General features: G+C 41.6%; 1 protein-coding gene across 1 annotated transcript in view; it reads right to left on the bottom strand.

Annotated features, from left to right (window-relative positions):
• Nucleotides 1-24,118, bottom strand: part of pkd1l2a (polycystic kidney disease 1 like 2a) — a 129,575-nt gene that overhangs the window by 41,425 nt on the left and 64,032 nt on the right. The window contains exons 21-30 of the mRNA XM_067997584.1: nt 23,258-23,389; nt 21,947-22,175; nt 18,421-18,614; nt 16,810-17,040; nt 15,638-15,739; nt 14,057-14,235; nt 12,543-12,689; nt 10,402-10,601; nt 3,501-3,727; nt 1,862-2,078 (exon numbers count right to left, since the gene is read on the bottom strand). Of these exons, the coding sequence (XP_067853685.1) occupies nt 1,862-2,078; nt 3,501-3,727; nt 10,402-10,601; nt 12,543-12,689; nt 14,057-14,235; nt 15,638-15,739; nt 16,810-17,040; nt 18,421-18,614; nt 21,947-22,175; nt 23,258-23,389 (1,858 nt within the window). The remainder of the gene's footprint in view (nt 1-1,861; nt 2,079-3,500; nt 3,728-10,401; nt 10,602-12,542; nt 12,690-14,056; nt 14,236-15,637; nt 15,740-16,809; nt 17,041-18,420; nt 18,615-21,946; nt 22,176-23,257; nt 23,390-24,118) is intronic.

Here is a 24,118-nt window from a genome sequence, read left to right as displayed (position 1 = left end):
TTCTGAGTAACGTATTCTGCCAGTGGCATTTACTGTTTTAACAATCGTAGGAATGAATACTGTGAATGGGATGGGCAGCAAGGAATGTCTGACCCAACAGTGAAGCATGGGCTTGACTGGAAAATATATTTTTTACCACTGCCCTCCCTAATGTCACGAAAACATCTAACTTGATGTCATGTCTCAATTAGAATACAACTCCAGTTGTGTCCACAAGTTGAGAACCATTTTAAAATAGTATCATCTTAAAATGGCAGTAGCTTGGCATAATAGCAGCACTCTCGCCTCAGTCAGAAGGTTGTGGGTTCCAACACCACTCCAGGACTTGAACACGTAATGATGGTTGACACTTCAGTGCAGTACTGAGGAAGTCCTGCCTTGTAGGAAGTGCCATCTTTCGGATGCCCATTTAGGTGGATGTAAAATATCCCATTGCACAATATGAAGAAAAGCAGTGACGTTTTCCCAGTGACCTGGCCCTCAACCAATTTCCCCCAAAACAACTGGTCATTTATCTCATTGCTGTTTGTGAGACCTTGCTGTTTGAAATTGATTGCTGTGTTTTCACATGTAACACAGGAACTACGCTTCAAAACTGATTCATTTTCTGCAAATTGCTTTGGGACGTCCTGAGGATGTGAAAGGCGTAATATAAATAAGAACATAAGAAATAGGAGCAGGAGTAGGTCATATGGCCCCTCAAGCTCACTCCATTATTTAATAAGATAATGGCTGATCGTCGACCTCAACTCCACTTTCCCGCCCGATCCCCATATCCCTTGATTCCCTTAGAGTACAAAAATCTATCGATCTCAGTCTTGAATATACTCAACGACTGAGCATCCACAACCGTCTGGGGTACAGAATTCCAAAGATTCACCATCCTCTGAGTGAAGAAATTCCTCCTCATCTCAGTCCTAAATCATCTACCCCTTATCCTGAGACCATGCCCCCTAGTTCTAGACTCTCCAGCCTCGCCACATCTACCCTGTCAAGCCCTCTAAGAATTTTATACGTTTCAACGAGATCATCTCTCATTCCTCTAAACTCCAGAGAAGATAGGCCCATTCTTCTCAATCTCTCCTCATAGGACAACCCTCTCATCTCATAAATGCTAGTTCTTTATTTTTTCCTTCTTAATAAATGGTTGGCTGATGGGGGGTTAGCTCTATTTCCATTAATACCATTCATTCCCAAGAGATGAAAATAAAACAATGGCAAATGTCTTATTTACTTTATCCCGGTGACTATATTTTGCCACATGTAAATTGTCCAAAGCCACTGCAACACACTGCCAAGAGGAAACTTTAGGCAATGGTTTTTAAAATCTTAAAGTGTAGGTCTGATTCCTACTTTTACAATGAGGCTAATCTCTAATGTGAAAGGATTGTGATACAAGGAAAGTCTGGGGAAACTGGTGGTCTTTAGCCTTGAAAGGACTGAGAGGGGACCTTATAGATGTATACAAGATACTAAACAGTAGAGATAAGATTAATCCAGAGCACTACTTTAGGGTGTGTCAGGGTATTATAACAAGAGGCACTGGATTAAAACTGGTGAAAGGAAAATTTAGGACAGATTTCCGGAAGAACATCTTTCAAAAAGTGATCAGCACTTAGAATGATCTTGGTGTAATCAAAACCTTCAATTCATTCAAGAGACAGTTAATTGACAAGATGGGGAGTGGGGAATGGAGGTTTTTCTTTATTCTGGATGGATGAGCTAAGGTGGCTGAGTGGCCTCACTCATCTGTATCTATCTTGTGATTGCGTTAATTGAAAAACATTACAGGTCCAATTCCCTTGACTGTATGCTGCTCCCAGCGTTCAGTCATGTTGTTACTGCAGATCTTCAAACTCACCTTGTAAATCAACTGATCCCAGGCTGAGAATAAGAGTATCCGCTTTCTTATGACTCTCACTGTAAAACTCACGGTCGACCTTATTTTGTTCCCGGATTATATTTTCAACTAATGCCAAAAGTTTGTTGATATCTGTTGTTTTTTTAAAATCCTTATCCAGGGTTGGTAGCGGGTTCTTCAGTGTTTTAGTTAGTGAGTTGGCAATCCTCTGGATATCCTAAGTGCACAATATAATGCTTTTACCACAATGATAAATGTTCTGAGGACAGTACAACATATTTTCATTTCATCATTCTACCATTTCCATTATTTTAACAAATTAATTTTATATTGACAATGGCATTACATTTTGCTTTTGTTTCCAGTCTATGAACTACTGATCCATTTGGTTTTAAAGTAATAAAACTCAATTAGTTTTAATCCAAAAAATAAGAATTAGAAGAAATTGCATTATTGAATGCTTCAATGACAATTTAGTTTTTAAGACCCAGTTTAAAGATGTGTGTTATGACTCTATTCCACTGACTCTGGTCTTTAGTGCTTCCCCTCTACCTTCATCCTACCATTTTTGGCAGAGCTTTCAGCCACCTGCATCCTACTCTCTCTAAATCTCTCTGCCTCTCCACCTCAATCCACTTCTTTAAAAAACCTTCTCAAAACCCGTCTCTGATCAAGACTTCAGTCATCTTCCTAACCTTTCCCTTCCTGGCTTAGTATCCATTTTCCTTATCATAGTCTCATGGTAGGTACAGCACAGGAGGAGGCCATTCAGCCCATCACGCATGTGTCGGCTCTTTGAAGGAGCTACCCAATTAGTCCCATTCCCCTGCTCTTTCCCCATAGCTTTGATAATTTTTTCCCTTCAAGTATTTATCCAATTCCCTTTTGAAAGTTACTATTGAATCTGCTTCCACCACCCTTTCAGGCAGTGCATTCCAGATCATTACAACTCGCTGCGTAAAAAAAATGTTTTCTCACGATCACTGTAAATCTGTGTCCTCTGGTTACCATCACTGGAAACAATTTCTCCTTATTTACTGTCAAAACTGTTCATGATTTTGAACATCTATCAAATCTCCCTGTAACTGTCTCTGTTCCAAGGAGAACAACTCCAGCTTCTCCAGTCACTCCACATAACTGAAGTCCCTCATCCCTGGCACCATTCTGGTAAATCTCTTCTGCACCCTCTCTAGGGCCTTGACATCCTTCCTAAAGTGTGGTGCCCAGAATTGAACACAATACTCCAGCTGAGGACTAACCAGTGTTTTATAAAGCATAACTTCCTTGCTTTTGTACTATATGCCTCTATTAATAAAGCCTACATTCCCAAATCCTTTTTAAAAAGCCTTCTCAACTTGTCCTGCCACCTTCAAAGATTTGTGTATGTGCACCCCCAGATCTCTCTGTTCTTGCACCCCCTTTAAAATAGTATCATTTAGTTTATATTGCCTCCATCTATCTATGAAATGCCTCGGGATGCTCTTTACATTAAGATGCTATATACATGTAAACTGTTTGTGTTGACTCTTCCACAGAAAATTACAGCATTATTCATTGAAATGTGTAACTGTTGATGATTAATGGTTTCATCAGACATCCTGATGTGAAAAAGTGGAATTACAGATATTTTTTTGACAACCTTTATAACAGCTTCAGGTGTGAGGGAGCAAATTTGTAGACTTTGGGAAGGAGCTGGCAAAGAAGGTGATATGCGGCCATGTTTGCCCTGCTTCTTTTCCATCTGTGTTCCCTTTGATCTCGGTCGGATATTTCTGAAAATCTGGACGATGAGAAGATTGATGGGGAACATAAGCAGTGAGCTCTCAAAACCAATCACCACTTCCTGCCAGGTGAATTCAATCTTACCTGCGTGGGGAAAAAAAGTTGTATCAATTGAGAATAAAAGAACTGATAAAAGCTTGTGTGCAAAATGATTCATCGTGCTCTTTATGAAGAGTTTTTTTTAGATATAACTGATTAATTCATTTGCACAGGGAAGTCCAATTCCACAATAGTCTACAAATGACTGTATTAACACAATAGAATACATCCAAGGAAAATAAAAATATATAACAAATATAAAGTTAAAACCCTTTCTCTGTGACTGCAGGACAACTGGGATGAGATTTTATTTTTTAGTCATCAGTCTATCCTCAGTTCGACAGGACTAGCTTCATTCAAAAATGAGACAGCAAGCTAACTACTATGATCAAGATGGCTGTTCATAGCCCAAACCATGAATTGTGCATCGATTATTGGTATTCAATAATACTTTCAAAGCGTTTGCATTTAACTTCCAGCTATTTAGTCTTAAAGTACCACAAATTTCACGAAAAAATAGTTTTTCACAACCACATGGTGAAATGACATAAATCATATAGTAATGCATCATCACATGATGACATCACAGTGTAAATTATGTTTTAGTCTTCTGGATTTTTCCCACCACAAAAACAGTTTGGCACTTTTTTATATGGAATCAGTACACCTTTATCTGAGAAAACAGCGGAGGATTAGCAAAAGGATTTGGATCCTGTATGCAAATGAGCAGACAGATGGCAAATTAAATTTAATACTGATAAATACAAAGGCCATGAAAATCTGCAGGCCTTTCAGTGCATTGCTGGTGTACATCCGCTGGGAATGTGTTGGAAGGCCTGCAAGTTAGGTCAAGACCCAGATAGGCCAGGCTGCAAGTAGCATGGGGGCACGGTCCTCTACATCGGAGTGAGTATGGCTCAGGAAGGGTATTCCCAGGTTGGGGGTTTCCTCAGCCCCAACCTGAGTTCCACGTGGCAGCAGGTATACCAGGAGAAAGCAGGCACACAGTCCTCTTGGCCGGCGATATTGGTCCCACCTGCCTCTTCTTTAATCCCTCCTGCCCCGCTCTGATGGATGCCCGAGATGCACCCCCCGCCAGTGTTATGTAAATCAGGGGACCGTCCCCTGGCTCCCGATACTCCAGTGGGGTCAGTGACAGAGGTTCCTGGCAGGTCATTGCTAAAAGGGAGTTTTACACAGAAAGTTATGAATGCCTGGAGTAATCGGCTGGTAGAGATGCAGACTGTGGGCATTCAAACACAGTTAGATGCTACACCAGGACAGTTAATATATCAGAGGGATAAGTGTTGTTCAGCCGAATGCTTTTTCTTGGCCTCAACTTTTCCTTTGTCCTTTTGATTGCAATGTGTGGTGTTTATAGTCTTCTCTCAACACTGAGTTTCATCTGTATGACATAATAATTCCACTGTGAGATCATGGGCTCATAGTCCTTAAACTCATCCTTCACGGACCCCTCCTGGCAGAGCAATTTCTCTAAAGGTGGTGAACTCAGCAGAATGCCAGCACACTATCAGTTGTTGCTGTCAGCTGTTGCTCTCCTCCACTCCTTCAGTACTGATATTTAAATAGCCATTCTGGCTATTGATTTAAAACTGGAGACAGCCCAGCAGGGTAGATAGAGGAAGAGGAGATGTAAAATTGACAGCGAGATTCAATACCAAAGTCAGGAGAGAGAGTTTTCCATTTAAATATCACAGCCCTGGAGGAGCAGAGTAACAGTCTAGGTACATTCCCACGAGGGAGAAAGGTTGGGCAATTAAAGCCAGAGCTCCCTGGATGACAAAAGAGAGAAAAAGTATGATGAAGCAGAAAAAAGGGGTGTATGACAGATGTCAGGTTGATAACACAAGTGAGAACCAGACTGAATACAGAAAGTTCAGAGGGGAAGTGAAAAAGGAAATAAGAGGGGCAAAGAGAGAGTATGAGAATAGATTGGCGGCAAACATAAAAGGGAATCCAAAAGTCTTCTATAGGCATGTAAAAAGTAAACGGGTAGTAAGAGGAAGGGTGGGGACGATCAGGGACCGAAAAGGAGATCTACTCATGGAGGCAGAGGGCATGGCCGAGGTACTAAATGAGTACTTTGCATCTGTCTTTACCTAAGAAGAAAATGCTGCCAGAGTCTCAGTAAAGGAAGATGTAGTTGAGATACTGGATGGGCTAATAATTGATAAAGAGGTACTAGAAAGGCTAGTTGTACTTAAAGTAGATAAGTCACCCGGTCCGGCTGGGATGCATCCTAGGTTGCTGAGGGGAGTAAGGGTAGAAATTGCGGCGGTACTGGCCATAATTTTCCAAACATCCTTATATCAGCCATGATCTTATCAAATGGCGGAGCAGGCTCGAGGGGCCGAATGGCCTACTCCTGCTCTTAATTCGTAAGTTCGTAGATACATGGGTGGTGCCAGAGGACTGGAGAATTGCAAATGTTACACCCTTATTTGAACAAGGGTATAAGGATAAACCCAGCAACTACAGGCCAGTCAGTTTAACCTCGATGGTAAGGAACCTTTTAGGAACGATAATCCGGGACAGAATTAGCAGTCACTTTGACAAATGTGGATTGATTAGGGTCAGCAGCACAGATTTGTTAAAGGCAAATCGTGTTTAACTAACTTGATAGAGTTTTTTGATGAGGTAATAGAGAGGGTAGATGAGGGTAACGCATTTAATGTGGTGTATATGGACTTTCAAAAGGCGTTTGATAAAGTGCTGCATAATAGGCTTGTCATCAAGATTGAAGCCCATGAAATAAAGGGGCCAGTAGCAACATGGATACAAAATTGGCTAAGTAACAGGAAGCAGAGAGTCGTGGTGAACCGTTGTTTTTTGGACTGGAGGGAGGAGTACAGTGGTGTTCCCCAGGGGTCAGTACCAGGACCACTGCTTTTCTTGATATATATTAATGACTTGGACTTGGGTGTACAGGGAACAATTTCCAAATTTGCAGATAACACAAAACTTGGAAGTGTAGTAAACAGTGAAGAGGATAGTGATAGACTTCAAGAGGACATAGACAGGCTGGTGAAATGGGCGGACACGTGGCAGATGAAATTTAACGCAGAAAAATGCGAAGTGATACATTTCGGTAGGAAGAACGAGGAGAGGCAATATAAACTAGAAGGCACAATTCTAAAAGGGGTACAGGAACAGTGAGATCTGGGGGTAAATGTGCACAAATCGTTGAAAGTGGCAGGGCAGGTTGAGAAAGCGGTTAAAAAAAAATATGGGATCCTGGGCTTTATAAATAGAGGCATAGCGTACAAAAGCAAGGAAGTCATGATGAACCTTTATAAAACACTGGTTCAGCCACAACTGGAGTATTGTGTCCAATTCTGGGCATCGCACTTTAGGGATGGTGTGACGGCCTTAGAGAGGGTGCAGAAGAGATTTACTAGAATGATTCCAGGGATGAGGGACTTTAGTCACGTGGATGGACTGGAGAAGCTGGGGTTGTTCTCCTTGGAACAGAGAAGGTTGTGAGGAGATTTGATAGAGTTATTCAAAATCATGAAGGGTCGAGACAGAATAGATAGAGAGAAACTGTTCCTATTGATAGAAGGGTCAAGAACCAGAGGACATGGATTTAAGGTGATTGGCAAAGAACCAAAAGTGACATGAGGAAAAACATTTTTATGCAGCTAGTGGTTAGGATCTGAAATGCTCTGCTGGGGGCAGGGTGGTGGAGGCAGATTCAATCATGGCCTTCAAAAGGGATCTGGATAAGTACTTGAAAGGAAAAATTGTGCAGGACTACGGGGATAGGATGGAAGAGTGGGACTAGCTGGACTGCTCTTGCATAGAGCCAGCACGGACTTGATGGGCCGAATGGCCTCCCTCCGTGTTGTACCCTTTCTATGATTCTAAACAGCTGTTAGGGAGGCATTAGTTGAAATGAGAAAGAACAGAAAGAAAGTTCCTATCAAAGGTCATTGACCTGAAACGTTAACTCTGTTTCTCTCGCCACAGATGCTGCCTGACCTGCTCAGTGTCTAGGGCTAGGGGACATAGCCTAAAAATTAGAGCTAGGACTTTCAGGAGTGATGTTAGGAAACACGTCTACACGCAAAGGGTGGTAGAAGTTTGGAACTCTCTGCCGCAAATGGCAGTTGTTGCTAGCTCTATTGTTAATTTTGAATCTGAGATTGATAGATTTTTGTTAACCAAAGGTATTAAGGGATATGGGGGTAAGGCAGATATATGGGGCAGCATTTTAGCACCCGCTATCGGGTGTGTTCCTGGCGGGGGGGCCCCGAAAATCGTGAAATCCCGGAGCGGGACCAGAGCCTGCCTCGAACCCGCGCACTTCCGGGTTTCCCGCTGACACGCCTGCGTGCGCGCGCAGCCCCCGCTGGTGGGAATCCCGCAGGCAATTAAAGCCAGCGGGATGCCACTTGAAAGTATTTATTTGGCTTGTTCAGGTCATTAACTGACCTGATGAAGGGATTATGTGAGGAGGGGTGGGATTTTAGAGCAACCTGGGACTGTTTCCCACACTGGGGGAAACACTCCCAGTTCAAATGGACCTGTTGCAGCCATCAGCCTGTGGCAGCTGCAAAGGTCCATTTGACAGGTGTGGTGGGGGTGGGGGGGGGGGGGGTGGGGAGACCCTCACTCATTGCAGGAGGCCACTCTGTCACTTGGGACAAAGTTTGGCCTCCACCACCCTCCTCCTGACAATCAAAGTCACCAACTTGCACACTTACCCCGGGGTCCAGACACATGTACCTACCTTGCGGACCCCCTCAGATGTACATCTTCTGGATGGGGGCCGCCGTAGCTGCAGTCATGACCTCCTCGGAGGGCGAACAGCATCACCAGCCTCACCATCCATGCCTTCCACCTCTGACACGTGGAGCTCCACAACAAAGTGCTGTGACACATCCACCTGCACAGCAGGAGGGAGGGCTACCGCAGAGAGAGATGCGTCGCAGAGGGCACTACCCTTGCCACAGGGTCCACAGACCGAGGCTCAGCTTCCTGGACCTCTCTGAGCAGCAGTGCACACGGAGGCTCAGAGTCACTCGACATGTAGTCGTGGACATCTGCAGCCTCCTTCATGCCAAGCTGCTCCTGGCTGGCCCGAGAACCATCTTCTTACCTGTCGCTGTCAAAGTCACCACTGCCCTCAACAACCTCGCCTCCGCATCCTTCCAGGGTGCAACTGGGGACATCGCCGACGTCTCTCAGCCGTCTGCACAAAAGAGCCCTGCAAATACACCTACACCCACTCTGCAGTGACACAATGGGTGGCATCAGTTGTGGGTCTTCATAGTGATCCTCAGGAAAGGGCATTATTGCACAGACCAGACAAGATTCGCGAGGACATGGCAGTAGTGGTGCCAATATAATATGTGATGTGAGTTGGTCAGAAATGCAATATAAGTAACAACCATGACAAACCCTCAAACACCCTTGTGCATCCCCTTCATGCTCACGACACGTTTGCCTTACGCTGCCTACTGCACATATGTGATGCATGCCCTGTGGCTGCAGCACAGGTAGTGGCAGGTTGAGTGAGGCTGGCCGTGAAAGAGATGCATGCGAGGGTGAGTATGAAATAGAGCCATGAGATTGTATGAGGATTGGGTTGAGTGGTAGTGGCGGGATGAGTACTGATGAGGTGAGTAGGTGCAGGTACGATGAGGATGAGGTTTGAGTGGGTATGAGGGGTGATGTGACAGAGTAGTGTTGGCAGTGCAGAAAGAGATGTGGGTTGGGGGCGGTGATGTGGCAGACGGAGTGTAGGGGAAAGAGTAAGTGTACTCACTTTGGCTGACCTACTGAGGTCATTGGAGCGCCTCCTGCATTGTATGCGGGTGGGCGATTTGTTGGTGGTGCTGGTGACCTCCTCTGCCACCTCGAGCCAGGCCTTCCTGGTGGCAGAGGCAGGCCGCTTCCTCCCACCCGCCAGGAGGAAGATCTCTGTCCTCCCCCTCCTCCTCACCCCATGTATTGATACCTGGAGTGAGGCATCATTAAACTGGGAGCAGCCTTCCCCCTGGGCTGCTCCATGCTGTGATTTTTTCTGTTTGTTGCAGCATCTGTCAGTGGAGGAATGCCCCTTTAAATAGAGCTCCTCCAGCTGACAGACCTTACTGCGCATGCGCAGTCCGCCCGATGCACAGATCAGCAGTGGGGAACCTGGAGGACCAGGTAAGTGGATCCAATTAGTGGATTGTATGCTACAATCGCGCGGAGAGCTGACTAATTTCACCGGGTGCGTGGGTAACGTGCCCGATAGCCCCCCAGCCAAGAACCCGCAGCCCTGCTAACATCGGGCCCATGGAGATAGGTCACAGATCAGCCATGATCTCATTGAATGACAGAACAGATTCGAGGGGCTAAATGGCCTACACCTGTTCCTATGTGTCCTTCCAGCATTTTCTATTTATATTTCCAATTTCCAGCGTCCACAGTATTTTTCTTTTGTTTTGTCGAAACAAAATGTATTTGTGGATTCCAGGTGACATGAAAGTGAGAATTTTGCTGGACAGATGCTCTTTTATGAGTCTCATGGATATTTTGGGTAAAATTTTTGGAGAATTGTTATATAAGTCAGTATATACAGAATTTCTGATTTCCAGCATTCTCAGGTTTTCTTTTTTTAATTGGTCTGATTGAATATTTAACAGTGTTTATGCTCAAAGAAGAACATTTTTATTACAGTGTATAATGCAAAGAATTACTGATTTTACCCAGGTCCATTTTTTGCTGGGCGGGATCCTTTGGCACTCCCCAGAATATAATACTCGTGAGCATTGTACAGAGGAGCAAGGAAAAACAGCACGACACACGCTGCACCCTTGTGAAGGGACTCCTTGGTGGGCGATTTAACACCGAATACCAAATGTGCCCGTCTCGGAAATCCTTAGCGGTCTTCATGAAGAACAGATTACTGTTGGATTACAACAGAAGAGTTTGCTTTAGTTTTAGTGAGAGAAGTGTGAATCGGAAAGAACAAAACATTGCAGAACCCATAGTGGATGATAAACTGTTCCAGAAAGCAATGGTGCTTACTGAAACCTAAGGGGTCAGAGGACAGTCAAAAATATAAGAACCACATCTCAAACTGCAATAATACTGCATTTAAAAAAAAACAACCATTTTACTATATTATCCAATAATAAATTACGTGTTATTTCAACTTTGTATTCAACCTGGATTAATATTTAACAGATATCAATACATCCAACTTTACCAGTATTCAATATTTACCAATATCGTACCTACACTGCAACGGTGACTGTATTTCAAAGTAATTCACTGTGCACCTGGAGTGCTTTGAAACATGATAAGGTGCTAGATATAGATGTGCAAGTCTTTCTTTTATTCAACTTTAACAGCTGTCTTATTTTAATACTCTTTATTTTAAACTGTTACTGACTTCTCACCTCATACTGCGTAGCTGAGTTTAAATGTCAATCAAGATTGGGCCTTGAGGGGTGACTGTGTAATCAAGTGTTCTCTTTTTATCCCTGATATCTCCCTGCAGGAATGAGTCATTTGTCATTTAGCTTCCTCTGTCAACCGAAAGGGTGACACACCTCAGCCTGGACTACTCATCAATAACAACCACCACCAGTGCTGCTTTCTGATTATCTAACAAGCAAATTAATATTTTTTCAAATGATGTTTCTCCCAGCTGTTTACCACTGCACACCCAGCTACATCTAGGACTAGATTGCAGACTTTTATCAAGCCCTCCATCAATGCTATCTCATTATCAGCTGGCAAGATTTAAATCTGATTCAAATGGGGTCAGCTTGGCCTTCATGGATGTTTCCCCTCCCTCTCCTCACCTAGATGATTGTAAACAATTTTACAACACCAAGTTATAGTCCAGCAATTTTATTTTAAATTCACAAGCTTTCGGAGATTTTCTCCTTCCTCAGGCAAATGTTTGCCTGAGGAAGGAGAAAATCTCCGAAAGCTTGTGAATTTAAAATAAAATTGCTGGACTATAACTTGGTGTTGTAAAATTGTTTACAATTGTCAACCCCAGTCCATCACCGGCATCTCCACATCACACCTAGATGAAAGCACTTGGCTCCAGTGTTTGTTCAGCAAACGATGAACTGATGAATTTGTCCATTTAGTAAAGTGAGTTGGCTTTGCATATTTACCTACCTATCTATTTCATTCTCAACAGCTTACTGGTGTAACAAAGCACTCTACTGAGGCAAGTACCAATGATCAACCATAATGGGTGCTCCACAACCTGTAATAAGCGACTAGCCCTAAAGATTAATTTTATCACTTTTAAGTAAAGAAAGAACTTACATTTATATAGCAATTTTCATGACCTCAGGCATTCCAAAGCGTTTTACATCCAACTAAGTACTTTTAAAGCACAGTCACTTTTGAAATATAAGGAAACGCGGCAGCCAATTTGCACACAGCAATGTCCCACAAATAGCAATGAGATAATGATCAGGTAATCTGTTTCGGTGATGTTGGTTGAGGGCTAAATTGGTCAGCACACCAAGAGAACTGCCCTGCCCTTCTTCAAATAGTGGTGTGGGATCTTTTATGTCATCTGAGAGAGCAGACGGGGTCTTGGTTTAACGTCTTATCCAAAAGACGGCACCTCCAACAATGCAGCATTCCCTCACTATTGTACTGAAGTGTCAGCATAGATTATGTGCTCAATTTTCTGGAGTGGGTCTTGAACTAAAGATCTTCTGACTCAGGAGCAAGAGTGCTACCACATAGCCAAGGCTGACACCTAAGTAATGTATTATGGCAAAAGTAGGGAATCATATTTATAGAATAATAGAACAAAAAAAATTGGATAGTTTCCTAGCTCAATCTCTATGTCTGTATTAACTTCTAATACCTAAAACGTTTTAGGTCCATTTCAGTTGCCACTGGAAATGCTTTGTCCAAGAGACAATCTCCAACATCAATAGCTAACCAGGAGTTACACAGGAAACACCATCGCTGATCTGTTTCAAAGTCGAGCACTGTTACACGATTCACGTACCTGAAAAGTAAATCAAACAGCAAAATTCAGTTTCATATATGTCTAAGTAGCAATTATTTTTAGATCAAACCATTGAAATCTGCTAAAAATCTATATGATCTTATACCTGTGCTCTAGCTGGTTAGCTTTACTGCCAAGTATTACAGTTATTTTATTGACTTCTTCCTTCCTCCAGTTACCCTATGCTGCTCTGAACTTAGGAGATGCACAACAGCTATGCAGGTTAACTTATGCATTTTTACATCAAAGTAAGTGTCTTGTCTCAGCTCTGTGCTTCTCTATCAGTCTGCATTGAGATAGAGAACTCACTGTGGGCAAAAGGCCATATCCTACTATTCAGTTGGATAGATTGTCAGTGCACTAAGGGGCTCCATCCACCATAAGACATCCAGGAGAGATAAATTTTAGGAACTAGAAAATTATATTATGGATTTCTCTGAAACAAAATTCTACAGTTGTTTCATGAATTACCACAAAATGCATGAATTTTAACCCCATTTTAGTAGCAAGGTCAACAGTTACACTTTCCTGTTTAAAAGTTAGCAATTGTTCTAAGGTAACAGATAGTGAGTACTGACTTTCAGACCAATAATAACTTTGCACTGGGAAAAGCTCAGGAGCACAGATAGAAGAGGGATTCTCTCCCAACAACTAACTTCTTGACAGTTAGTTAAAGCTGTACATGAAAGGCAGGGCATTTCAGGTCAGACAGTCAATAGCCCATTCCACTGTTAGTTCACTTACTGTCAACTACCAACTAAGCCTCAATGAGGAAAGATTGGAAAAATTCAAAGCTCTGACCACACTATGCTTAAGATTGGAAGGCCTCATGCTGGTTAAAAAAAACTCTTCCCGGGTTATCTAATTTTAATGATTCAGCTGATCAGAAAATCTGTTACTAAATACATTATATGTTATTTAATCCTATTTTGTCCAATTTAACTAGTGTCATTTTTTTTAAAGATAAATACATTGTCACTTTCGGATTTACATATCTCAGTATATCAAAAGTACAACACAACAGATAACCAGAGAAAGAAGCTGTCCTTGGTAATAATGTGTGCAGAATTATTTTACATTTATACTGGCAACAGGGAAAAAGCCTGTGATTCCTAGTTTATCAACCAAAATGCACTCTGAGAACCAGATTGGCATTTTCTGGATTTGAAGATGATGCTAATGTGCATGTTCTTTTTAATTTCAGTATATCGTTCTGTTATATCAACAATAACTTGCACTTACATAGTGTCTTTAATCCATTGGTTGTAGTAAGTTTTATCTGGACAGTGCCCAAGCTTTTATTTCCCCATTTCTACCCCCCACAAAAAAAATCCTTTATTCTATCTGAATTGCCCATGACAGCTTACCAGGATGGGCTGGATCCCGAGTTATCATGCCACAATCTAATGCTCTGGAGATCCCCAAGTGGGAAAAGAGTTGTTAGAAGATATCCATCAACTCCTCCTCTCTCAAAGATAGGTTTCTCGAGATCAGTAAGGAAATGCGGGTCACTCTCTCCCTCAGAGCCATACAATGTAATAGTCACCTGAATAGCAAAAGATATCAAAATGTAAAGAACTAATAGAAATGTATTTACATAAAACTTTGGAAATTTTAGACATCAGGAAGCTCATTATTTTAAAATATAGCTGATTTTGCATCAACAAATTCAAGTTCTTCAAGCAAAACTAAATTCTATTTACGAGTGATATTGAACCAAATACATGTGCTCCCACTCATTTCTAAAGAACGAATGCTTGGCTTTATAAATAGAGGCATAGAGTACAAAAGCAAGGAAGTTGTACTAAACCTTTATAAAACATTGGTTCGGCCCTAGCTGGAGCATTGTGGCCATTTCTGGGCACCACACTTTAGGAAGGATGTCAAGGCCTTAGAGAAGGTGCAGAGGAGATTTACTAGATTGGTACCAGGGATGAAAGATTTCAGTTATGTGGAGAGACTAGAGAAACTGGGGCAGAGATTTCATTGAGGTGTTCAAAATTATGAAGGGTTTTGATAGAGTAGATAAGGAGAAACTGTTTCCAGTGACAGAAGGATTGGTAACCAAAGGACACAGATTTTAGATAACTGGTAAAAGAAGCGGAGGTGACATGAAGAAAACATTTTTTACACGTGTTATGAACTGGAATGCACTGCCTGAAAGGGTGGTGGAAGCAGATTCAATAATAACTTTCAAAAGGGAATTGGATAAATACTTGAAGGGAAAAAATTTATAGGGCTATGGGGAAAGAACAGGGGAATGGGACTATATGGATAGCTCTTTCAAAGAACTGGCATAGGTACGATGGGCCAAATGGCCTCCTCATGTGCTGTACCTGCTATGATACTATGAACATGGAAAAAAAAACTTGAATCAGTATTTCCATTTTAATTGCTAGGGAGCCTTAGACTGCAGTTACACCTCTACCTTCACATGATTTTGGATGTAAATTAACATGATAGGTACAGATCCTGATCTAATTTCCGACACACTAAAACAAAGCAGTGCAAAATTCTCTCCAGGAAGCCATTTCGCACCACTTTGGCTTTGCATTAACTGAAGTAAGATTCCAGTCCTCTGTTAAGCCTGATTTAAAAAGTGCTCAGGCAGTCCTTTGGATCTCCTGAGCAGATTATAAACTTACTATTGAATCTTTTTAAGCTCGATGTTGCAACCTAGGCCCTCAAAAAAAACCCACAGGGCGATCGTAATTCAGTGCACGCCCCTGCAGAGCCCTATCCTAGCAAGCAGATTCCATATCACAACTTGCAGTGTAACAGGTCTTTCTGGTTTCACAATTTACAGCTGATACTCTCAAACCAGTATTGTATTATAACTACAGCTTCCTTGTGTGAAGGACTAAAGCAATGTCTGAACTGCCTGAATTCTACATCCCAGATTAAAATCTGCAGTGGAAAATTACACAAAACTTTAAATGGTTGCACACCTTAGAAGTGGTAGCTGCTCCTCTGCGATGTCCAGTAAAAATTGTCACCAAATAGCGGTACTGGGCAAATGGATCATTATCAGCGAGTAGTGTTATTTTCACCTTTTTTATAAAGTTGAAGAGAAAGAGAATTAGATAAATAGGACAGTGCTGTAAATATGGTTCGCTTTAAAGTATAGCAAATTCTTACTCTAAGAAAGCCACATGGAAAGTCAGATCATTTTGACAATGAGAATGTGTTAGCTTCTCCCAAGTCTTGTACCATTGTGTTCCTTATGCCATCTATTTCTAAGTCAAGTTTTCAACAGATTGTGCATCTTTACTCTTCTCCATTGATTCTAACTTAGTGATTAATAGGAGCATGGGAAAAGGAAGAGGCAAAGAGTAAAAGTAAGAGTATTATGAGTGCACAAACCATAATATGCCAGAATTGATCTCTGCTGAAATAAACAAATCATTTTATAACAAATGATGCAAGGGCCCCAGTTTCTTAAGAGGTAGCTAATTCAACTCCCAAGGAAGAACAGTTGTATTTTTAAACTATTCTATTTATATAATATGTATGTAGTCCCTATAGTTTTTCTGCTATCTCATTGCTTATTTTCTCCTTTGGGTATCTCACCAATCACAAAAGACAACCAAACACATTCTAGAAAAAACAATTACATTCCAGAACCAATCACATTCACAAATTACATCTTAGGCTGTCGCCAGCTCTCAGGCACCAGTGCCAATGCTCACTCCTGGACCAGTATGGGCACCATCCTTAGCTCTCTCTCCTGGCCCAATGTAGCTATGAACTCAGTTCTCTCTGCCAGCCTGGTATGGCTCCTGTCTCATTATCCTCTACTGTCCTAGTGCAGTCCAGCCTCAGCCTTCAGGATTCATTGCTCTCCCAGCCCAGTGCAACTTGAATTTCTAGCCTCACCATTCTTTCCAACAGGGACACCTAGGGACAAACTGCAATGTTTGACTTGATTGAGAAAATTCTTTAGCTGTGAGATAGATGGAAATGCTGTGTGTAAAATAGATCAGGTGTTTGAAATGGGAATATTTTGTTTGCATTCTGTTTAAACAGAGAAACACACAATGAGAGAACATGTACGAGAGACAGAGAGAGAGAGAGATTGGAATTGAAGATTTAGAAACTAACTGATTTGATTAACACTCACCTTGGTCATATCTTGCTTATCTTTTCTTCTTGTCCAAACAACAGCAAGAACATAGAGCCCAAAAATGCAGGCAACAGTTGTAACAACCACTGGGTTATCCACAAATGTGGTAAACAGTTCAGCTGTCTTGCTGACATCTACTGCATTGGGCATGACAAAGAAAGAGCTGCTGAAGAAGGTGAGGTGGTTGCACAGGCACTGAGTACTGGTGGGGGTTGTTAAAGGGCCCACCTAAAACATAGAACAGAAAAAAGTACAAATATGCACTCACAAACATGCATTTTACTACTGAATGTTGTGTAGAGAGACTCCTTAACACTACTGTGGAAGGAAGTGAGTGTAAGAGAACTAAAACAATGGATAAGTTTGTAAAAAATACTTCAAGAAATGGTTGCTAAAATTTGATTTATAGTCAATTTGTTACTGAACTTAATTCATTTTAAACTCAGTTCTTACATTTGGAAACATCTCTATGGTTAATCTGACAGGCTAATTATTATTCACTAATAATGCTCAAACCATCCAAATGCAAGAGAATGTAACAGCTGGATCAATATTTGTTGAGGAGAGAGATTGAAGACGATAAAGATATTAAAAGCACTGCTTGAAATTTTTTCAGGGGAGGTAGGGTGATAGGATGATAGATTTTTGTCAGACAAGGGTATTAAGAGTTACTGAACCAAGGCAGGTAGATGGAGTTAATGTATGGATCAGCCATGATCTAACTGAATGGCGGAACAGGCTCGAGGGGCTGAATGGCCTACTTCTGTTCCTGTGTTCCCATCTTCCTAGGGGAAAGAGCTCAATGTTCCTTAGAGTAGGGGATCATCATGTGGTGTGGGAGGGGGTTGAGGCGGGTGGGGGAAGTCCATGATAGAATAATCACGCTGGAAGGAACAGGCATGAGGGTTTAAATTGTGTCTTGTTGCTCCAAATATTATGTTCTTATGATTCCATAGCCAGTGATGCTCACAAAAGTAATAAGATACAGACCTGACAATCTTAGCGTTCTACACCACCAAGCCTTCACATACTTCTGTTGAATACGACTAATAAAAACATTACTTTAGTTTCACAGTACTGTTATTTACACCCTGGTTCTTTCAATATTACTGAGAAAAGGATGTTGGTACTATAAACTAGTTAAGCAGCGCCATCTACATTTGCCGCCTATGCAATGCCTCAACTACTCAGAGAAGCACTCCCTGTTCTATGCAGCCGTGATTGACCTACTCAACGCAGTTTTATTGTAAACAATTTTACAACACCAAGTTATAGTCCAGCAATTTTAAAATTGCTGGACTATAACTTGGTGTTGTAAAATTGTTTACAATTGTCAACCCCAGTCCATCACCGGCATCTCCACATCAACGCAGTTTTAAGCTGGGGGCTAAAGTATCTGGTTTGGCGAAGAACGGAGCTGGCACTCGAATCAATTATGATGTTTTTAACAGCCACTGATGAGAAATGGTGGCGTGTAAATTCACACATGCGATTGCTGTAATGTGTCAGTACTTCCTGAGTTAGCTTACTGTGTTGTTACATTCAATGGATTATATTTAATAGCTTGGGGGGCACTCTCTTGCTACAATACAAAGTGAGGGTACTCACACGACATCCAGATGAACTCCAGTCGCTGTTAACTTCATCCCAGTATACACACTGGGATACAAAGGAGGTGAAGGCCACAGTCATGTTAGGCAGTTGTGAAGAGTTTAGGTCTGGGACAGGCTTCACAGCTAAATAGTATGTTCCTACTCCATACATCAGCTCAGTGGGAGAAATAAGCCAGGTATATTTTGCAGCTTATTGGGAAAGATGAAGCAGAATATAAACACATTAAGGGACAGTGCAACTTAGAAGCCAAAACACGGAGTTTGTAACTTTTCAGCAACACAAAATCTGTGTTCAAATTTGAATAAAATTCCTGTTGAATAAACATGTTTGAGTTCAGCTTTTTTTCTTTAAGTGCACAGTATAAAAGGTGCAAGTATTTGTAAATGAATACAACAAAGAAGTAAACTATTTTTTTAAAAATCTATGTACGTGTTAATCATGACTTCCCAGCAGAAACACAGTAGAATAGCCATGAATGTTAACATTATATTACTAAACCCAACCCAGCTTTAATTGAATTAAGTTAGTTTTAATCAGGTAAACTATAAAACATGCAAATGCTCTTTGGCGTGCTGTTAATGAGGCCTGCATGCCAAACTACAAGACTTGGAAAAGCTGACAAACAGCTTCAAAAAAACTGAAAATTTAAAATACAATTGAAAAACAGTCCTGAATAAAGGCCTATAACTGAGGCCATTACTTTAAGGCGACTGAATAAGTTAGATTCCTATTTATTACATTTTTTGATCTAAGTTCATTTATAGTTTCAAGTGTTGTCCATTGTGTAAACCACATGATTTAACTGGTGGCTGATTTTGACTAGATCTGACCAAAACTTGAAATACTGAATACTGATGATTTGTTTGAATCTTATAAATACTAGGAAGTACTTTGAAGGATAAAAGAGCTTTTCTCCTGTGGCTGTGTTTTCTGAATCTGATAAATTATGAACATTACATTGACTTGCCTTTTTTCTTTATTGCACAATCTATTCTAAATGTTGTATTCCAGACACTAATACAGCAATCGGACATCTGGGTTTATGGCCCCGATATTTACGGGGAGGCGAGGAGGGAGCAGGAAGCGCCTATCAGCGGCCGGGAAACCTGGAAATACGGGAAAGGCGGAGGTCCTACCTAATTTAACGGCAGAGCCTCATTAGAATTTTTTTTACTCCGTTTTTTGCCCAGCAGCTGGGGTCTGGAAAGGAGGGAGGGTGGAGGCGATCGCTGGAGGGGGGGGAAAAGAGAGAGATCGCTGGGGGGGGGGGTGGAGATCACTGAGGGGATTGGGGAGAGATCGCTGGGGGGTGGGGGGGGGGTCGAATGATTTAAGGAGAAGAGATTGCTGAGGGTGGGGACAGAGAGAGATCGCTGGGGGGGAGAGACATCACCGGGGGTGGAGTCGGCTGATTGTGGCTGGTTTGCTTGGGGGCAAGGGGGAAGCACCCTTGCTCCTCCCAGCCCACAAGCAGCACTGGAAAAGCACTTCTCGCCACCCCCCCCTTTAGCTGCCAGGTTTTCCGAGCCCCAGGAAATCTGTGCTGGAGGCGTTAAATCCAAACGGCTGCTAAAATCTGAGGCACGGAGCCTCATTAACATATTATAATTATGGACCTGCCTCTTGAGAGCGGGTTAATCGCCTAACCCCCAACCCACCCCGGTTAAACTGGAAATAGGCGCGTTCGCGGCAGGTTTGGGTTCTGGTTTCCAGTTTTTAAGAGTTTAACCCCTCCTCCTCACTCAGCCACTGTCCCGCCCGTCTTGAGGGGTTAAAATTCCCCGCTTTGTTTACAAATCCCAAAGGTTTCAGTAGCTTTGATATGACAGTATATTTTATTTCAGAAGAACTGAGTTCTCGGGACAGGTTAAAGGGATATGTATCGGATTTGCATTCCTGGGAATGTTCTATTAAATGATTGCTGTTTAAGATTTATTCAGCAAAAGTTTCTATAGATACTTGTGTGTACGCAGAAAAGGCAAATCACTCTAGTTTATAAAGCACACTCAACCAGACCCAAAAATGCTATTTTCAAAGCCACGGGGGAAACAGCAAGAACAAGGGCCCAAAAAGCTGGCACTCGTTCAAAGCACAAGCAGTTGACAATTATGATGAGGTGACATGCAAGAGGAAAGAAGGACCTGTGGTGTAAAAGTAGTTTATGCAAAGTCCCACCACTAAAAGGAAACTTTTAAAGTTAAAAGCAAACATTGGTGGTCTGCTATATTACTTTTCACATTTTACTGATGGAAAATAATAGACTCTTAACTTCAAAAATCATGCCAATGATGTGAGGTGGGTGGAGTTTGCATGGGTGGAGCTTTGCCTTCCCCAACCTCACAACAATGAAATCAGCCAGTGAAGAAAGAGGTTAGGAGATTTTTTTTAAAACAGAGAGTTGTTAGGGCATTGAATGTCCAACCGGAAACAATGGTGCAAGCAGAATCCATAATAAAATTTTGAAAAGGAAGTGAATAAATACTTGAAAAAAGAAAAAAAATTAAAAGATTGTGGAGAAAGAGTAGTGAAATGGGACTAAGGCGATAGCTCTTTCAGAGAGCTGGCACGGGTGGGATGGGCTAAATGGTCTCCTTCTGTGCTGTAAAATTCTATAATTGTATGAAAATGTTGCACTCCACATGCCTATCTGGAAAAATAGAGCTGATACTGATATTGCAGAAAGAAAGTGCTTTTTTTGCTTTCTCTCTTGAATCCCCCCACCCCCACTCCTTCCTTGTAGAGATTTGCTGATATTGTTATTTAATAGCCCGGAATTTGTGAGCAACTTCCAGCGAACGCACATGCGCAGTCAAACACGGAAACCCAGAAATTGCTCTACCAGATGCCCTGATCCTCCGAAAGCTGTACGGGAAGGACAGCTCACTGGCTGGATCCCTGCTGGAATGAATGGACCAGCGCGAAGTTGCTTGCCTGCCCAGCTGGAAACGAGCTAATCTACACAGAAAAAGGTACACTCAGTTTTTTAGGTCTAAGTTAACTTTTAATGGCATGGTAAGTCTTAATAATTGCCAAACAACCTCTCTGGCACTGAAAATGAACTTTTAGAAATGTGGAGTCTCATTCCTTCTGATTTTAATTGTTGTTGGACATTTAAAAAAAAGTTAACATTTGTTTTTACTTTTTCTTGCTATTGTCTTTATCTTTGTCTTTTAATTCAATATTCCTCACCCTCTCTTTATTTTGCTTTCTCGAACTGATTTTACATTGAATTTACTGTTCTAGCTTGCACTTCCTGGTTCTTGCTCTGGGTGGCTTGTCAAGGTTGCTTCAATCTGATTGTTTGAGGGGACAGACAGTTCCTTTCCCCGCTCACTCAGCTCACAGATGCCTGGGAGAAGACGCTGCACTTTCTTCAGCTCCCCATTGCAGCAAGTTGTTGCCCAGAAGCCCATGGATAGTTTGTGGGTAAGTTTAAATGTAACGAGCGGTGGGCGCCATTCGTTCATCGCTCAGCGTAAAATCTGGGCCATTATTATTTTACTCTTTCTCTTGTTCTTACCTCCAGTGTACATCATATTAGGTAGCTGTGTAGAAATGAGAAAGTTGGTCTCATTGGGTTCATCTGCATAGTTCAAATATAGGAGCAGGGGGATGCTTTGCTCAGGTTCCAGATGAAACAGCAGCGTGCCACTGTCTGAGGTTACATTCACTTGAACGGTGGTAAGATTGTTTACCAGTTTGAATTCAGTCTGGTTCTCATAGGTCACATTAGACCTAGGAAGTCTTATCTGTGATAGAAGCAAGTTATTTTACAATTCAAAAGTTACATAAATTTAATCCCAACATTTAACAGTCCACCTTATTCTCAGTTTTATTTTAGAATCTTCTGGCGGAGTTTGCTACTGTGCTCTCAAATTCTTCTTTTCCACTTGTCTCTATTTGTTGCTTCAGAGACACACACGCCTTGCAGTTACTTATCTTAAGGAATTATAAGGAACTTAAAAATCACTCAATAATGAACTATTTGATGTTCAGAGCCTAAATTATATAATCTATTTTCTTGTGACAGTTTAAAATACTTTATTGAACCGATCTCACTCTAATATTACCTGGACTCCCCCTATGGAATTGGAATTCTAAATACAAATAGCTAAAGCTAGCCTAGAACTGGGCCGAGTGACACCTACTTTTAGATTTTTAAAAAATGTTATAATTTTTGCTGAGAGAATTTATACTGGTATATGCAATTTCCAGCAGGACCTTTGATTAGAAGGGCCTCAGCTGCGATACATAAGCCTGGAAATTCTTATTGGCGATGCCATCATGCAGCTGCTTGACACACTTATATTAAATTCCTCTCTGCTATTTTAATTGAATTATTAATTTGTGTGTTAATGCAGTCATTAAAATAGCAGCAGAACTTAATGACTGCATTAAATGTTTGTACAATAGCATCGCCAATGGCAGCCTCTAGGCTCTAACTCCTTTAAGGAGTTCAGTTAACCAGTTTTGCACCCACTTATCACCTAATGCAAACCTACTGGGATAGAATACACATCCTTCTATTATTTTTTATTAACATTTTTACTGGGGCGTTCACCATTAAGTGGCTCACATTGTTCCTGCATCTGCATTACCCATCCAGTGATACTGGTTGAGTATTTTTACCCATCAATCACCCCCTTCTCTGCTTTTCCTGTCCTGCTCTTTTTTCAATGAAAGTTCCCTATGGTAAAGAGACAATGTACAGAATGGAGGGGTGCTGAATTACACCATATTTAATCAGAATCAGAATGTGAAGATCGGATGTAAAGTGTCAACATTCTTTTCATTATTGATGGGTAAAAAGGGAAGCAGTCTGCAGATTTACCTCAATGTCCTCCGACAGATTCCTGACCGAATGAATTCTGCCATCCGCTGATGTCAGTGTCAGACCACTCACAGCTCCAGAGACTTCATTCTTCCTTGTCCACATGAAAGGATTCACTGAAAAACTCACCATCTAAACAGAGATAAAACCTTACTACTTTCTAAACTTCAATAATGATCAAATCCTGGAATTCATGGAGTAAAAATGGAGTGGGGTGAAATTCGGCAAATGCGAATCAACAGCCCGTTTCACGTTCTGCCCAAATTGCTTATCCATTGACTTTGACTCGGTCTGACTAGTATTAGTGAGCTTAATGAAGGGAAAGATCGCACAGCAACCAGGACCATTCAGTTCAGTGTAATAAATTTATTATTATGGTGAAGCCAGAGTTTCTTCCTAAAAGCTCTGAGCAATGTAAAGCTGATTGTCATTACAATTGTAAATGTGATCACAAATCTAATCTGGGAGAAAAATCTAAAAATTACTTAAAAGGGGCAGGGATATCTAGGGGCAGTATTTTTATTTCAAAGTATTTCCCCATTGTGTGCAAGAAAATAATACTCTGTGAAGAAATTTTAAAGTCTTATTAAAGATATCGAGACCTGAAAATTCCTGGAGTTCCCTGTGGTGTAACCGTGGTGAAGTGGAACCTTTACCCACCCATGCCCAAGGCTGAAGACGCTTCTAAGATGGAACGGAGTCCTCCGGAGGCCCAAGTGGGCTGAAGAATTTTTTTTAAAACTCTTCGGCTCCCAATGGAGCCACTACAACTAGAGAACATAACTGATACCTCTGGGATTGATTACCTTACTCCAGTGAAGGTTTAGAGCCTTTATAAGGTTCCAATTGGCATGAGTTCCG

The sequence above is a fragment of the Heptranchias perlo genome, chromosome 16 (genome assembly GCF_035084215.1).
Source record: "Heptranchias perlo isolate sHepPer1 chromosome 16, sHepPer1.hap1, whole genome shotgun sequence".
In the NCBI taxonomy this organism is placed as follows: Eukaryota; Metazoa; Chordata; class Chondrichthyes; order Hexanchiformes; family Hexanchidae; genus Heptranchias; species Heptranchias perlo.
The sequence above is the reverse complement of the archived record's forward strand: the minus strand, read 5'-3'. Positions and strand labels throughout refer to the sequence as shown.